Consider the following 16,881-nt stretch of genomic DNA (forward strand, 5'->3'; position numbering starts at 1 on the left):
CGAGCCGGACCCGGAGATGACGCTTATGCTCGCCCGGGCGGCCCATCTATTTCGCGACCCATGAAGCATATGAATCTTGTCGTCAATGTGCCGCCTCAAATGATGTGCCTCTCGTTAAAGATGTTTTAACCCAAGATCAATAAGTCTTCCTCATCTTCCATCTATTTCGCGACCCATGAAGCATAACCTGCCTGAATGTACCGATCACACAGTGACGTGTCTTTTGGAAGGTGTAGGGCATTGGTGGTTCAGTGGTAGAATTCTCGCCTGCCACGCGGGAGACCCGGGTCCGATTCCCGGCCAATGCAAAAAGTTCCTTATGGTGTGCCTGAGGTCATGGTCTTCAAAAAAGCTTTGTTATGTAACTTCTGCTAATCCACATTACTGACAGCAATTGCCAGCTCAAGGGCAATAATTTGCCCTCATGAATCTTGTCGTCAATGTGCCGCCTCAAATGATGTGCCTCTCGTTAAAGATGTTTTAACCCAAGATCAATAAATCTTCCTCATCTTCCATCTATTTCGCGACCCATGAAGCATAACCTGCCTGAATGTACCGATCACACAGTGACGTGTCGTTTGGAAGATGTAGAGCATTGGTGGTTCAGTGGTAGAATTCTCGCCTGCCACGCGGGAGACCAGGGTCCGATTCCCGGCCAATGCAAAAAGTTCCTTATGGTGTGCCTGAGGTCATGGTCTTCAAAAAAGCTTTGTTATGTAACTTCTGCTAATCCACATTACTGACAGCAATTGACAGCTCAAGGGCAATAATTTGCCCTCATGAATCTTGTCGGCAATGTGCCGCCTCAAATGATGTGCCTCTCGTTAAAGATGTTTTAACCCAAGATCAATAAATCTTCCTCATCTTCCATCTATTTCGCGACTCATGAAGCATAACCTGCCTGAATGTACCGATCACACAGTGACGTGTCGTTTGGAAGATGTAGAGCATTGGTGGTTCAGTGGTAGAGTTCTTGCCTGCCACGCGGGAGACCCGGGTCCGATTCCCGGCCAATGCAAGAAGTATCTTGTGGTGTGCCTGAGGTCATGGTCTTCAAAAAAGCTTTGTTATGTAACTTCTGCTAATCCACATTACTGACAGCGATTGCCAGCTCAAGGGCAATAATTTGCCCTCATGAATCTTGTCGTCAATGTGCCGGCTCAAATGATGTGCCTCTCGTTAAAGATGTTTTAACCCAAGATCAATAAGTCTTCCTCATCTTTCATCTATTTCGCGACCCATGAAGCATAACCTCCTTCCCTGATTGTACCAATCACACGAGGACGTTCCGTTATGAGGCTGGAGAGCATTGGTGGTTCAGTGGTAGAATTCTCGGTTCCCAAGCGGGGGCCAGCCGCGGATAGTTGTAATACACTGACAGCCAATCATATTGTAGCATTTTGATCCCGCTGTCCATGGTACTGAATTGTATTTTCTTGTCCATGGTACTGAAATGCTTCACTAGTTATTAAGAATTTCAAATGAAAGGCAGGTTAAAATCTACATCCGTTCAGTTTGAAATGTGTATATTAGAGGAAGGCCCAAATTCTAGTATGTAATATCAGTATCATATGTAAAATTATACAGCAAAAATAATTCATAACTCAAGACTGATCCTCTGTTAAATTCAGTACCAAGGACAGTGGGCTAAAATGCTGCAATCTGATTGTGAGTGAATTACAAATAACCTATTTGACCTTTAAAATAATCTGACTAGTGTTATAAGATGAAATCAAGCGAAACAAGTTTTTTACTTAAAATCAATGTTTTATTAAACATATTTAAAACATTCTGTTGAAATTGTTAAAACAACCAAGTATAACTAAGGAATGTATAGCTGCAGCAAAGCAATGGGATGGGGCTAACAATAGGGACTGAAAACAAGCGAGTATATAGGCCTATATAAAAAAAAGTTTATAATGAGTAATAACTATACAGATCCTACCCAAGAAAAAAGAACAAGATTAATTAGATTTATTTACACAAGGAAATAACAACAAAATCAATCACATTAATCAGTACACAATTTACAAATAGTTACAATTTACCAGAATATGATCCGTTTAGATCTCCTGAGGTAGGATGGATGTCATGTTAAGGACAGGACGTGAAGAACAAAAACAATGACAGATTAAAATGTGTATGTATTTGAAAGGAACAGATGGAGCAACAGAATGGTGCAACATGAAAACAACGGATGATTAAAATATGAAATGCATCAAGTTCAGAATTTCTATTTCTTTCTCTCTGCTGCCCATCTCTCCTTTTCCATGACATAGAATGATGAGGCTTGAAATTCCCTCCATGTCATTTCCTGTGCCATGCCTCTGTCTTTATATAAGGCGAGGACTTTAGGTGGGCAGTAAATGTATTTTCCTGCCACTCCTGGAAACCCTGTGTGAATATGTTTGCTGTTTGGGCCCTGCTTTAGCTCTGTGCGACAGAAACGGCACAACCTTCCCTGAGGTTGAGGGTCCGGGAGTTTCCTCTTCTTTTCAGCTTTGTCTTCCACTCTGCGCTTTGTTAATTGCAGTTCACGCTGAAAGAAGTCAGTCTGTGCAAACTCTTCAAAGGCCATTCTAGGATTTGTCAGTCCCTCCATAGAATAGGCTTTAAACACCTTTGTGGAGCAGTAGTGATATCTAACAGGCCCTTGTTGATAAAAGTGATGAATTGATGATCCGTCACTTTGGTAGCGGGATTTTGGCTGCCCACACGCAAGACATTTTTTCGTCTGTCTGGGTTTTTGTTGCTGCTGCTGCTGTTGCTGCTCCTGCTGATGTAGCAATATGTCCTGTACTATTTTCTGTACATTCTCCTGTGTTAGTTGCTTCTCAGATGCTGGCTGTGAGATCGGATCTGCTGGATTCACAATGGCTGGTGGCAGTTCTACAACTGGGACATGGACTGTCTCACTTCCCTCAGTTAAACTTTGCCACAGTTTTTGTGTCTCCAAAAGTTTTTCTGGACTCGTGTTCAGTGATGAACTTGTGTTTAACTGTTTAGCCAGGTGTTTTATGTACTGTGTTATATGGTATTTAGTTGTGGGATGAAGCAGACTGTTTGGATCTGTGGCAGACCGATGGACCATAGCTGCATAGTCTTGATCCACAAGCTTCAACATGTCTTTCTGTCCATGGTAATTGTCTAGGAGGCCGTCTATAGCCTCCTTCATTGATGATGTCCAGCGTTTGTGGTCCAAGACGAACACTCGTCCACCAGTCTTGATTGGTCCAGTGCGGGCACTCCTTGGTGAGGACTGCAAAGGCAGGGGTGGGGTACTAGAGGTTTCTGGAACAAAGAAAAAGTGAATTGTTATTTTACTCATTTTCTGAGATGATGATTTTCAATTCTATTTAAAATGTTGGTCCTGGAAATTAGTATTAACTTACCCATTTTAACTGGAGGTTCCATGCTTCCTTGGGACAACATCTGTACCTTATGGATTGCAGCAGGTTTAATTTGGGGGGACTGGGACACAGGCACAGTAGTGGGTGGTGTTGGGTCAGGGGGGAGAGACACAAGAACAGAAGTATCTTTCTTTTGCACCCTATGTTTGTTCCAATCAAGTTGAACTGGACGGCACTCTGGCTCTCTGTATTCAAGGCCAAACTTCTCTCCCGTGTCCCTGTCAGAGAGGTGCAGTACAGGGTACTTCTCTTTCCCAGTCACTCTCTTTGAAGCAGAGTTTAGCTCAGTTATCAGTACTGGATCAAACACAGGTGGGAGGATTACATCTGGCTGCTTAAGGTCCAGAAGCCTCTTGTAGTTCCACCGTGCCACCCCTGTCATTCCCTGGGCCTGGAACAATTCGCAGGACACATGAGTTCCAGTAATCCACTGGGCCTGGTGGAAATGATACCCCTCCTGTTGTGAGGTCCCTCTGACTGGAATCCATATGGGGACTTTTGCACCTTCACCAGGGACATGATTAAGCTGCAGAGTTCCCCCATACCTGTACAGGATTCCCTCTGTGACCTCAGGGTCACTGAGGCACCCACGGAGAATGTGCACCCTCTGGATACGCCATGTCTTCAGCATCGAAGGTTTGAAGAGAGGTAAGTTGTTTGGGTCTGTGGTTAGGTGGAAATGCAGAAGAACTTTCTCCACTCTGTCGATCAGTTCTGTTGGCTGTGGAATTCTGGTCCTACAGTGCTCTCTGATGTGCTGTTTTGTAGGATTTGATGGCTGAATTCCACAGAACTGATAAGCATCCCTGAGCTTCTGCAGGTCCTCCTGATCCACGACAGAAAAGGCAGCAGAGAGGAGCTGACAAAAGGTGCTGTAGAGGGGATGATGCTCTGAAGTGCACTCCCGTGTGAAACGCCTCATACAGTGAAACAAATCCAACTTGACCACAATGTTGGGGTTGTATTGTGTACGGGATGCACAGGTGTTCTCCAAAGGCCCAGCAGTGGCCTCAGTGATGATAGATTGTGTGGTACTCCAGGCATCCCAGTTGAGGTGCTCTCCGTGGTGAAGGTCAGGGATTTTGAATGGTGCGCAGCAATCCCTGAACACAAGTAGACGGAAATGATTAGAATTACAAAAATTACTCTTTGATAGGGATGTAACGATTCATTTACAATCGGTTGAAAATCGATAAAAATATGTGATGATTTATGTCGGTTGAGATGTTAAACAAATCCTGATACACATTTTAAACAGCAGGGATGTTTACTCTATTTTAATATAATTTGTTGATTTCTATGGCATATTTTTCTAAATGTTTTCTTCTTTTTTTTTAAATCTTGCTAGTGTAATGATACAAATTACACTCACCGGCCACTTTATTAGGTACACCTGTCCAACTGCTCGTTAACACTTAATTTCTAAGCAGCCAATCACATGGCGGCAACTCAGTGCATTTAGGCATGTAGACATGGTCAAGACAATCTCCTGCAGTTCAAACCGAGCATCAGTATGGGGAAGAAAGGTGATTTGAGTGACTTTGAACGTGGCATGATTGTTGGTGCCAGAAGGGCTGGTCTGAGTATTTCAGAAACTGCTAATCTACTGGGATTTTCACGCACAACCATCTCTAGGGTTTACAGAGATTCGTATCGCATCGTGAGTTGAGTGAATCGTTACATCCATACTTTTTAAGAGTCACAAATATCATGTATGTTAGTGATAGTGGAAGGAGATATTTCTCACCTGTCTACCCAGTGGTAATTGGCCTTCTCCACCCCTGCACCATTGTACCTCCTTGCTAACCCCTGGTACATGGGTTCAAGGGACTTCTCTCTCTCAGACTGCACCATCACCCAGGAGGCAATCATCCAATTCTCATTCATAACTGCATAGCTTGACATGGTACCAGATGACAAGGTCACTTTTCGTGACACCTTCCTGGTGTGGTCAGACCGCAAGACCTGTCCAAAAGTGCCCTGCAGGAGCTTAGTGATAGCCGGCTGTTGGCGCCGGTACTCATCAATGAGGCAGTCAGTCAGGTAGTGAGCAGAGACAGAGACTCCACACCACCCATCTGCATCATCGTAGGCTCCAAAAGACTGTGGCATGTTATCCTTCCTCACAAGGTGACCAAGAGTCGTCTGCCCGTAAACCCCAGCCTCAGCATCCCAGACGTTCTGTATGCTGTGAAGATATGCCAGGTGAGCTTGTTCATATTTAAGGTGCATCAGCTCATTCACCTGGTTTGCCATGTCTGAAGGTGACTTGCCAGTGCGCCTCAGCTCGTGAAGCACAGACTTACAAATGGCCTTTTTGTAAGTTAGGAAGGCTGGCAGAATGTTTGTGAACCGTTTTGGCAGTTTCTCCGTCCACTGAGGACTGTCAGCAAACCAGATCCTCTTGCACATCCTGCAGCGGAGACGTGAAGCAAAGATGTAGTATTGTCCACTGGTGCCAACAATCACTCGAGGCCTGCCCACACCGGCTGAGACTATATCTGGCTTTGGACAACCATGAAGACATGGGAGAATACAATTATTTCTCAGTCTCACCATGATGTCACTTTCTGGTTTCCAAATAAAAAATGGATGGAGCTGAAAGAAATTGCGGGATGGGAGCACTGACACAGTGTCAATGAGTTCTGGCTGTGGCGGGAGACGCAATAATGAAAGGGCGTTTCCTGGCTTGAGCAAATGGTGAGACCCAGGCCACAGTCCCAGAGATTGGAGCTCTGTCTTCATCCACATTTTCTGATGATAAGAACAGGTCCAATGGCTTATATCCTGATCTGGTCTCTGTGCCGGTGGGGCAACAAAAGCAGAAGGCCCTGCTGTGGGAACAAGGAAAAACAAAAACATAATTAGTGACTTGTTTTCCATTTATTCCAAACATCTAATAACAAACATGTATTCATTACTTAAATTAGCTTTTTGTTTCTGCCTTACATTAATACATTATTAGCTAACTGTCATTTTTATATGTCAATTTCTGAAACGCATAACCGATAACATCACTTTGAATTGTAAAGAACTAGACGCATGCATTTTCTGTAAAGCTGCTTTGAAACGACATGTATTGTGAAAAGTGCTATGCAAATAAATTTTAATTTAAATTGAACTTAGTATTTTTCACACATTGTATTATCACAGATTGCATAATAAATGAAAACATATTTTGGCCATAGTAACATCTTCAGAGTAGTTGTGAGATAAAAACATCTTACTGTGTGGTGTCTCAGATGTACGAGGGGCTGGTCTGAGTGTCGATGGGGGAACACCAACAGAAGGAACACCTGAGAGAACAAGAATAAAATAGAAAAAGTAGATTAGTGCAATGCCATCAGGGATGGGCAGTATTTCAGATACATGTATTTAAAATACGTATTTGAAATATAAAATACTATTTTGCATTTGAATGTCTTTGAAAAAAGAAATAAAATATATTTTGTATTTAAATACATGTAGGTGTATTATTTTAGTATTTTCAAAATACTGTATTTGTATTTAAATACATTTTCTCCACACAGTATTTGAGATTTTATTTTTATCCATTTCAACTGAGGTATTTTGTGTTTTTATTTTAAATACATTTTTTCATGTATTTATGCCCATCTGTGGATGTCATAACATTTACACTTTTTATTCTTCTCATTATAGACTCCACAATAAAGGACACAGTTGGGCCCAGTAACACTTGAGAAAGGAGTTATGAAAACATCTTACTGTGTGGTGGCTCAGGTGTATGAGGGGAAGAGGAGTTCTCAGAAGGTGGGAGGGTTCCTGAAAAGATCAATGTATGGTTAAGTTAAAACCAATAAACCTGATTGCTTTATATTGCATAATTTATTTATTAACCTAATTACCCTATTTGTTACCACTGCTGTATAGCCTTGAAGAAACTTATAACACCCATATGGGCCAAATAAAATAACACCAAATAAAACTGAATATAAAAAAACACACCTGGTGCTGAGACATTCACCAGAAACTGCAGTTCAGAAGGAAGGGGCACAGGTCTCTTCACTGTAGGCATGGCCGGACCACAAGGAAGGAAAGACAAGCGGATAACAAAACCATTAACCCAGTAAATTATTGAAGTATAACTGATATTACCAAAGTGGATAAGACAATTGATTTATTGGATTAATATGAAAGATGGAGAAACAAATTACACTGCAATTACCATCTACTAGTGACTCGTGCGGTTTCCTTTGAGTGTCAGCAGGTGGCCTGGACAGTGAAGCAGCTGGTTCTAAAATAGACATTATTATGTCAGTTAGAAACATGAAACGATCAGTCTTGGTAAAGACACAGACCACTAAAATCTTACTTCACCTGCTAAGTCTTATAAATTCAAGGGGTACTTCATTCTGATATATTTGAATGGTAATACACTTTATTCTTACACACATTTTTGTATGGATTGATGCTCAATTATAATAATATAAGCCTTTATAAGTCTAAGCAGGGGAAGCAATATGATTTTTCCTACCCTAAATAACATGCTTAAGGAAAAAAATTACTTTGTTACTTACCCTCACCATTGAGGAAATCAATTCATGAACCATATTGGTTGCTATAGGAACATCAGCATGCAAACATAACATTAGTGGAACATGAACATGGCCAGAACATGACCAGAACACACAAAACACACAAAAGAACGGTTAAATTCATGGTTGCGTTTTGAAGAGCAATTCATTGTGGCTCGATCCAACATGTGTGAACTTTTATGAAACCTATTTCAATTCCTGTGGCTTGTCCCGGTACAGCAAATGATGATGATGATGATGATGATGATGATGATGAAGCAGCATCATCTGGCAACACACAAAAAGATTCAATGGTATAGCAGACTCGCATTTAATGACACTGTTTGAGCCAAACTCAATTTTGAATGTTCACTCAGTAGAACGTCTGTACTTACAACACTGAACCAGTTCCTTGGTGGGCGATATACTCAGCATTGCTTTCTCCAGGTCCTCATCATCATCCATCCCTGTGACACAGACAGAAACAATACATTGTAGTGCAATTATTTTGGTTAAAAGCATGTGTTCCATGACTGAGTTGTATTTTGATGTAAATGAATAGGTACAAAAAAAACTAATACATTTTTTGCATACTGAATAAAAAAAACCTACTCATGGGTTCATCAGGTGCACTTGAGGCAAGAACTGGTGGAGAGGGGACAGAGGCTGACTCCTTGTTTCTCAGGTACTGTTGCAGTCTGTACATCTGAGTCCCCGAAAAACACTTAGTCCTCATGATGAAGGCTGCATAGCCATCAGCCCTGCTGTCCCACACCTCCCGCCAGGTGCTCTTGGCACGAGAGCCAAAGCCAACAAGCTGGTCGTCCTCTGAGACTGCTCGAGTTGTGGGCTTTTCCGACTCATAACATAGAAGAGATTTGATTTCTTCAAAGCTCCGGGCATAGCCCACAAAGCTAAACAAGCTGGCCTTACTGTGCCCCTCGTTCATAAACACTCCAGCAGCCTCTTCTTTCTCTGTGTGCTTTATGAGGTAGATTGTGTAGCCTACATCATTTTCCAAAAGCCACCGGAAGGATTTCCCCTTATATTTACCAAACTGCAAGATGTATTCCCCCAGCACCTCTGCCCTGTCTGAGGCATCCCCTCCTCTCTGACGGACCACAGTCAGGGCATTTTGTTTGACTATATCCTCCCTCAGAGGTGCAGACTTGTCCTGCAGAGACGGGTTGTCTTTGAGCAGCTTAGCTGCATCAGTTGGATCCTGACGGAGGTATCCTCGAGGTCCCTTGCGGAAAACAACTTTCATCCTCCCTGGAAAGAAACTGAATTTTTTTTGCATGCTGGCCTGTGACATATGAGGGGAAAAAAAACTATTAGATGTATATATTCAATTTACGTCTTTCATTTTTTTAAAATATTTTTTGTATCGCTGCTTTAGATTTTAGTATACAGAAGCTGCTCTGGGTTAAATTTGACTTATTTAAAGGTCTCCAGAGGGGGTCATATCAAGAAAGGAATCGAAACGTGGAAAGAGTACCTATTAAGGTGCTCTGAACTCTATGCACCCCTCCATTTTAATGGCTTTTTGCATTACTGACATTTGTTTACACTGCCATTTGCACAGCTCTTTTACAAATAGATCAGAATCATTCAGATCTATAAATTTGTAAATATGTTCATATTCTTGTGTTTTATCTGTATTCATTTAATGCCATGTATGTCCTATGTAGGCTACTATGTTCATGCGCAACAGTGGGAAATATATGGATATTGAGATTTTACTACAAAAGAATCTACTAATAATGTAATAGTATGTACTGTACTATTTTTATTGGTAAGAATAGTCATTTTAGTGGTAAAACCATGGATAATTCTCATACGTTCTCACAGGGACAGCGAGTGAACATTTTAACATCTCGTTTTTGAACTATTTAATATATGCAATCTCATAAATATTACAAAAGTTGAAAATAATGGTCAAGCCAACAGATGACTTGTTAAAGATGACAAACAGTTAAGTTAGCAAGCTCATGGAGCATTATATCACGGGGAAAACCAATCTGATACAAATATAACATTTAATTTAACATTTTATCCAAGACTAAACGAAACCATTACACACACAAAAAACGAAACAGAAAAACGAAAATGCAAGGTAGCCTACTAGCATTTGTGTGAATTCGTCATATGAGAAAAGAAAACCAGGCAGGGCATGCTGACGTTTTTGCATAAAGTTTTAACATTACTAGTAAAAGATGAGATAAAATAAAGTATCGTACCTTAGTCAGATGTGTTGAAATATGATGAATGCGGTGAGGTTTCTCTCTCTTCGAGTCGCGATGAAAATGGCTACTTTAAATTTTCCCGGGGCTGCCAAAACACGGAAGAGCGCCAAGAGAGCGTTAGTGGCCGAAATAATATTGCATCCGTAGTGGTTTAGCACTACCATTGAAAATGAATGGGAAACGGTTTAGGGCCGTTTAGCTGAACAATCCACGGCCGCCGCGCGGGAGACCCGGGTCCGATTCCCGGCCAATGCAAGAAGTTCCTTATGGTGTGCCTGAGGTCATGGTCATCAAAAAAGCTTTGTTATGTAACTTCTGCTAATCCACATTACTGACACCGATTGCCACCTCAAGGGCAATAATTTGCCCTCATGAATCTTGTCGTTAATGTGCCGCCTCAAATGATGTGCCTCTCGTTAAAGATGTTTTAACCCAAGATCAATAAGTCTTCCTCATCTTCCATCTATTTCGCGACCCATGAAGCATAACCTCCTTCCCTGAATGTACCAATCACACAAGGACGTGTCGTCATGTGACTATAGAGCATTGGTGGTTCAGTGGTAGAATTCTCGCCTGCCACGTGGGAGACCTGGGTCCGATTCCCGGCCAAGGCAAGAAGTTCCTTATGGTGTGCCTGAGGTCATGGTCTTCAAAAAAGCTTTGTTATGTAACTTCTGCTAATCCACATTACTGACAGCGATTGCCAGCTCAAGGGCAATAATTTGCCCTCATGAATCTTGTCATCAATGTGCCGCCTCAAATGATGTGCCTCTCGTTAAAGATGTTTTAACCCAAGATGAATAAGTCTTCATCATCTTCCATCTATTTCGCGACCCATGAAGCATAAACTCCTTCCCTGAATGTACCAATCACACAAGGACGTGTCGTCATGTGACTGTAGAGCATTGGTGGTTCAGTGGTAGAATTCTTGCCTGCCACGCGGGAGACACGGGTCTGATTCCCGGCCAATGCAAGTAGTTAATTTTGGTGTGCCTGAGGTCATGGTCTTCAAAAAAGCTTTGTTATGTAACTTCTGCTAATCCACATTACTGACAGCGATTGCCAGCTCAAGGGAAATAATTTGCCCTCATGAATCTTGTCGTCAATGTGCCGCCTCAAATGATGTGCCTGACAGTAATGACATTACTGACAGCGATTGCCAGCTCAAGGGCAATAATTTGCCCTCATGAATCTTGTCGTCAATGTGCCGCCTCAAATGATGTGCCTCTCGTTAAAGATGTTTTAACCCAAGATCAATAAATCTTCCTCATTTTCCATCTATTTTTCAACCCATGAAGCATAACCTGCCTGAATGTACCGATCACACAGTGACGTGTCTTTTGGAAGATGTCGAGCATTGATGGTTTAGTGGTAGAATTCTCCCCTGCCACGCAGGAGTCCCGGGTTCGATTCCCGGCCAATGTAAAATGTTCCTTGTGGTGAGCCTGAGGTAATGGTCTTCAAAAAAGCTTTGTTATGTAACTTCTGCTAAGCCACATTACTGACAGCGATTGCCAGCTCAAGGGCAATAATTTGCCCTCATGAATCTTGTCGTCAATGTGCCGCCTCAAATGATGTGCCTCTCATTAAAGATGTTTTAACCCAAGATCAATAAATCTTCCTCATCTTCCATCTATTTCGCGACCCATGAAGCATAACCTACCTGAATGTACCGATCACACAGTGAAGTGTCTTTTGGAAGATGTAGAGCATTGGTGGTTCAGTGGTAGAATTCTCGCCTGCCACGCGGGAGACCCGGGTTCGATTCCCTGCCAATGTAAAATGTTCCTTATGGTGAGCCTGAGGTCATGGTCTTCAAAAATGCTTTGTTATGTAACTTCTGCTAATCCACATTACTGACAGCAATTGCCAGCTCAAGGGCAATAATTTGCCCTCATGAATCTTGTCGTCAATGTGCCGCCTCAAATGATGTGCCTCTCGTTAAAGATGTTTTAACCCAAGATCAATAAGTCTTCCTCATCTTTCATCTATTTCGCGACCCATGAAGCATAACCTCCTTCCCTGATTGTACCAATCACACGAGGACGTGCCGTTATGAGGCTGGAGAGCATTGGTGGTTCAGTGGTACAATTCTCGCTTCCCAAGCGGGAGACCCGGGTCAGATTCCCGGGCAATGCAGGAAGTTAATTATAATGTGCCAGAGGTCATGGTCTTCAAAAAAGCTTTGTTATGTAACTTCTGCTAATCCACATTACTGACAGCGATTGCCAGCTCAAGGCCAATAATTTGCCCTCAATGTGCTGCATCAAATGATGTGCCTCTCGTTAAAGATGTTTTAACTCAAGATCAATAAGTCTTCCTCATCTTTCATCTATTTCGCTACCCATGAAGCATGACCTGCCTGAATGTACCGATCACACAGTGACGTGTCTTTTGGAAGATGTAGAGCATTGGTGGTTCAGTGGTAGAATTCTCGCCTGCCACGCGGGAGACACGGGTCCGATTCCCGGCCAATGCAAAAAGTTCCTTATGGTGTGCCTGAGGTCATGGTCTTCAAAAAAGCTTTGTTATGTAACTTCTGCTAATCCACATTACTGACAGCGATTGCCAGCTCAAGGGCAATAATTTGCCCTCATGAATCTTGTCGTCAATGTGCCGCCTCAAATGATGTGCCTCTCGTTAGAGATGTTTTAACCCAAGATCAATAAGTCTTCCTTATCTTTCATCTATTTCACGACCCATGAAGCAACCTCCTTCCCTGAATGTACCAATCACACGAGGACGTGTCGTTATGAGGCTGTAGAGCATTGATGGTTCAGTGGTAGAATTCTCGCTTCCCAAGCGGGAGACCTGGGTCAGATTCCCGGCCTATGCAGAAAGTTAATAATGATGTGCCAGAGGTCATGGTTTTCAAAAAAGCTTTGTTATGTAACTTCTGCTAATCCACATTACTGACAGCGATTGCCAGCTCAAGGGCAATAATTTGCCCTCATGAATCTTGTCGTCAATGTGCCGCCTCAAATGACGTGCCTCTCGTTAAAGATGTTTTAACCCAAGATCAATGTCTTCCTCATCTTCCATCTATTTCACGACCCATGAAGCATAACCTCCTTCCCTGAATGTACCAATCAAACAAGGAAGTGTCGTCATGTGACTGTAGAGCATTGGTGGTTCAGTGGTAGAATTCTTGCCTGCCACGCGGGAGACCCGGGTCTGATTCCCGGCCATTGCAAGTAGTTAATTTTGGTGTGCCTGAGGTCATGGTCTTCAAAAAAGCTTTGTTATGTAACTTCTGCTAATCCACATTACTGACAGCGATTGCCAGCTCAAGGGCAATAATTTGCCCTCATGAATCTTGTCGTCAATGTGCCGCCTCAAATGATGTGCCTGACAGTAATGACATTACTGACAGCGATTGCCAGCTCAAGGGCAATAATTTGCCCTCATGAATCTTGTCGTCAATGTGCCGCCTCAAATTATGTGCCTCTCGTTAAAGATGTTTTAACCCAAGATCAATAAATCTTCCTCATTTTCCATCTATTTTTCAACCCATGAAGCATAACCTGCCTGAATGTACCGATCACACAGTGACGTGTCTTTTGGAAGATGTAGAGCATTGGTGGTTCAGTGGTAGAATTCTCGCCTGCCACGCAGGAGACCCGGGTTCGATTCCCGGCCAATGTAAAATGTTCCTTATGGTGAGCCTGAGGTAATGGTCTTCAAAAAAGCTTTGTTATGTAACTTCTGCTAAGCCACATTACTGACATCGATTGCCAGCTCAAGGGCAATCATTTGCCCTCATGAATCTTGTCGTCAATGTGCCGCCTCAAATGATGTGCCTCTCATTAAAGATGTTTTAACCCAAGATCAATAAATCTTCCTCATCTTCCATCTATTTCGCGACCCATGAAGCATAACCTGCCTGAATGGACCGATCACACAGTGAAGTGTCTTTTGGAAGATGTAGAGCATTGGTGGTTCAGTGGTAGAATTCTCGCCTGCCACGCGGGAGACCCCGGTCCGATTCCCGGCCAATGCAAAAAGTTCCTTATGGTGTGCCTGAGGTCATGGTCTTCAAAAAAGTTTTGTTATGTAACTTCTGCTAATCCACATTACTGACAGCGATTGCCAGCTCAAGGGCAATAATTTACACTCATGAATCTTGTCGTCAATGTGCCGCCTCAAATGATGTGCCTCTCGTTAAAGATGTTTTAACCCAAGATCAATAAGTCTTCCTCATCTTCCATCTATTTCGGGACCCATGAAGCATAACCTGCCTGAATGTACCGATCACACAGTGAAGTGTCTTTTGGAAGATGTAGAGCATTGGTGGTTCAGTGGTAGAATTCTTGTCTGGCAGGCGGGAGACCGGGGTCCGATTCCCGGCCAATGCAAATAGTTCCTTATGGTGTGCCAGAGGTCATGGTCTTCAAAAAAGCTTTGTTATGTAACTTCTGCCAATCCACATTACTGACAGCGATTGCCAGCTCAAGGGCAATAATTTACCCTCATGAATCTTGTCGTCAATGTGATCAATAAGTCTTCCTTATCTTTCATCTATGTCGCGACCCATGAAGCATAAACTCCTTCCCTGATTGTACCAATCACACGAGGACGTGCCGTTATGAGGCTGGAGAGCATTGGTGGTTCAGTGGTAGAATTCTCGCTTCCCAAGCCGGAGACCCGGGTCCGATTCCCGGCCAAAGCAGGAAGTTAATTATGATGTGCCAGAGGTCATGGTCTTCAAAAAAGCTTTGTTATGTAACTTCTGCTAATCCACATTACTGACAGCGATTGGCAGCTCAAGGGCAATAATTTCCCCTCAATGTGCTGCATCAAATGATGTGCCTCTCGTTAAAGATGTTTTAACTCAAGATCAAAAAGTCTTCCTCATCTTTCATCTATTTCGCTACCCATGAAGCATAACCTCCCTGAATCTACAGATCACACAGTGACGTGTTTTTTTGAAGATGTAGAGCATTGGTGGTTCAGTGGTAGAATTCTCGCCTGCCACGCGGGAGACCCGGGTCCGATTCCCGGCCAATGCAAAAAGTTCCTTATGGTGTGCCTGAGGTCATGGTCTTCAAAAAAGCTTTGTTATGTAACTTCTGCTAATCCACATTACTGACAGCGATTGCCAGCTCAAGGGCAATAATTTGCCCTCATGAATCTTGTCGTCAATGTTCCGCCTCAAATGATGTGCCTCTCGTTAGAGATGTTTTAACCCAAGATCAATAAGTCTTCCTTATCTTTCATCTATTTCACGACCCATGAAGCAACCTCCTTCCCTGAATGTACCAATCACACGAGGACGTGTCGTTTTGAGGCTGTAGAGCATTGATGGTTCAGTGGTAGAATTCTCGCTTCCCAAGCGGGAGACCTGGGTCAGATTCCCGGCCTATGCAGAAAGTTAATAATGATGTGCCAGAGGTCATGGTTTTCAAAAAAGCTTTGTTATGTAACTTCTGCTAATCCACATTACTGACAGCGATTGCCAGCTCAAGGGCAATAATTTGCCCTCATGAATCTTGTCGTCAATGTGCCGCCTCAAATGACGTGCCTCTCGTTAAAGATGTTTTAACCCAAGATCAATGTCTTCCTCATCTTCCATCTATTTCACGACCCATGAACCATAACCTGCCTGAATGTACCGATCACACAGTGACGTGTCGTTTGGAAGATATAGAGCATTTGTGGTTCAGTGGTAGAACTCTCGCCTGCCACTCGGGAGACCCGGGTCCGATTCCCGGCCAATGCAAGAAGTTCCTTATGGTGTGCCTGAGGTCATGGTCATCAAAAAAGCTTTGTTCTGTAACTTCTGCTAATCCACATTACTGACACCGATTGCCACCTCAAGGGCAATAATTTGCCCTCATGAATCTTGTCGTTAATGTGCCGCCTCAAATGATGTGCCTCTCGTTAAAGATGTTTTAACCCAAGATCAATAAATCTTCCTCATCTTCCATCTATTTCACGACCCATGAAGCATAACCTCCCTGAATCTACCGATCACACAGTGACGTGTCTTTTGGAAGATGTAGAGCATTGGTGGTTCAGTGGTAGAATTCTCGCCTGCCACGCGGGAGACCCGGGTCCGATTCCCGGCCAATGCAAGAAGTTCCTTATGGTGTGCTTGAGGTCATGGTCTTCAAAAAAGCTTTGTTATGTAACTTCTGCTAATCCACATTACTGACAGCGATTGCCGGCTCAAGGGCAATAATTTGCCCTCATGAATCTTGTCGTCAATGTTCCGCCTCAAATGATGTGCCTCTCGTTAGAGATGTTTTAACCCAAGATCAAGAAGTCTTCCTTATCTTTCATCTATTTCACGACCTATGAAGCAACCTCCTTCCCTGAATGTACCAATCACACGAGGACGTGTCGTTATGAGGCTGTAGAGCATTGATGGTTCAGTGGTAGAATTCTCGCTTCCCAAGCGGGAGACCTGGGTCAGATTCCCGGCCTATGCAGAAAGTTAATAATGATGTGCCAGAGGTCATGGTTTTCAAAAAAGCTTTGTTATGTAACTTCTGCTAATCCACATTACTGACAGCGATTGCCAGCTCAAGGGCAATAATTTGCCCTCATGAATCTTGTCGTCAATGTGCCGCCTCAAATGACGTGCCTCTCGTTAAAGATGTTTTAACCCAAGATCAATGTCTTCCTCATCTTCCATCTATTTCACGACCAATGAAGCATAACCTGCCTGAATGTACCGATCACACAGTG

The 16,881-nt window shown here is 43.0% G+C and overlaps 1 protein-coding gene and 11 non-coding genes across 12 annotated transcripts; 11 read left to right on the plus strand and 1 right to left on the minus strand.

Moving 5' to 3' along the window:
* Positions 1 to 237: 237 nt before the first annotated feature.
* On the plus strand, positions 238 to 308 carry trnag-gcc (transfer RNA glycine (anticodon GCC)). Its single transcript has one exon. It is a non-coding gene; the product is annotated as a tRNA-Gly (tRNA).
* A 284-nt stretch (positions 309 to 592) lies between these two features.
* Positions 593 to 663, plus strand: trnag-gcc (transfer RNA glycine (anticodon GCC)). The gene has a single exon. It is a non-coding gene; the product is annotated as a tRNA-Gly (tRNA).
* A 284-nt stretch (positions 664 to 947) lies between these two features.
* Positions 948 to 1,018, plus strand: trnag-gcc (transfer RNA glycine (anticodon GCC)). Its single transcript has one exon. It is a non-coding gene; the product is annotated as a tRNA-Gly (tRNA).
* Positions 1,019 to 2,211: 1,193 nt separating this feature from the next.
* Positions 2,212 to 5,305, minus strand: LOC130099799 (uncharacterized). The gene is made up of 3 exons (XM_056265605.1): positions 5,158 to 5,305; positions 3,393 to 4,513; positions 2,212 to 3,291 (listed from the first exon to the last, which is right to left on the minus strand). The coding sequence occupies exons 1-3, from the start codon at positions 5,295 to 5,297 to the stop codon at positions 2,234 to 2,236; spliced, it is 2,319 nt and encodes a 772-aa protein (XP_056121580.1). The 5' UTR covers positions 5,298 to 5,305; the 3' UTR covers positions 2,212 to 2,233.
* Positions 5,306 to 10,734: 5,429 nt separating this feature from the next.
* On the plus strand, positions 10,735 to 10,805 carry trnag-gcc (transfer RNA glycine (anticodon GCC)). Its single transcript has one exon. It is a non-coding gene; the product is annotated as a tRNA-Gly (tRNA).
* Positions 10,806 to 11,900: 1,095 nt separating this feature from the next.
* trnag-gcc (transfer RNA glycine (anticodon GCC)) lies at positions 11,901 to 11,971 on the plus strand. The gene has a single exon. It is a non-coding gene; the product is annotated as a tRNA-Gly (tRNA).
* Positions 11,972 to 12,599: 628 nt separating this feature from the next.
* On the plus strand, positions 12,600 to 12,670 carry trnag-gcc (transfer RNA glycine (anticodon GCC)). Its single transcript has one exon. It is a non-coding gene; the product is annotated as a tRNA-Gly (tRNA).
* Positions 12,671 to 13,765: 1,095 nt separating this feature from the next.
* On the plus strand, positions 13,766 to 13,836 carry trnag-gcc (transfer RNA glycine (anticodon GCC)). The gene has a single exon. It is a non-coding gene; the product is annotated as a tRNA-Gly (tRNA).
* A 284-nt stretch (positions 13,837 to 14,120) lies between these two features.
* Positions 14,121 to 14,191, plus strand: trnag-gcc (transfer RNA glycine (anticodon GCC)). Its single transcript has one exon. It is a non-coding gene; the product is annotated as a tRNA-Gly (tRNA).
* Positions 14,192 to 15,129: 938 nt separating this feature from the next.
* Positions 15,130 to 15,200, plus strand: trnag-gcc (transfer RNA glycine (anticodon GCC)). Its single transcript has one exon. It is a non-coding gene; the product is annotated as a tRNA-Gly (tRNA).
* Positions 15,201 to 15,839: 639 nt separating this feature from the next.
* On the plus strand, positions 15,840 to 15,910 carry trnag-gcc (transfer RNA glycine (anticodon GCC)). Its single transcript has one exon. It is a non-coding gene; the product is annotated as a tRNA-Gly (tRNA).
* A 284-nt stretch (positions 15,911 to 16,194) lies between these two features.
* Positions 16,195 to 16,265, plus strand: trnag-gcc (transfer RNA glycine (anticodon GCC)). The gene has a single exon. It is a non-coding gene; the product is annotated as a tRNA-Gly (tRNA).
* Positions 16,266 to 16,881: the final 616 nt, after the last annotated feature.

Source organism: Rhinichthys klamathensis, unplaced genomic scaffold (assembly GCF_029890125.1).
Source record: "Rhinichthys klamathensis goyatoka isolate OS25496 unplaced genomic scaffold, OSU_Roscu_1.1 h1tg000236l_1, whole genome shotgun sequence".
NCBI classification, from domain to species: Eukaryota; Metazoa; Chordata; class Actinopteri; order Cypriniformes; family Leuciscidae; genus Rhinichthys; species Rhinichthys klamathensis.

What these genes read in the sequence shown, in the direction of transcription:
- LOC130099799 (XM_056265605.1), bottom strand. Translation starts at nt 5,297, where the DNA reads ATGAATGAGAATTGGATGATTGCCTCCTGGGTGATGGTGCAGTCTGAG. An exon ending in AATTACCACTGGGTAGACAG is followed by an intron (nt 4,514 to 5,157) that starts GTGAGAAATATC and finishes ACTTGTGTTCAG; the next exon opens with GGATTGCTGCGCACCATTCA. An exon ending in GGAACCTCCAGTTAAAATGG is followed by an intron (nt 3,292 to 3,392) that starts GTAAGTTAATAC and finishes TCTTTGTTCCAG; the next exon opens with AAACCTCTAGTACCCCACCC.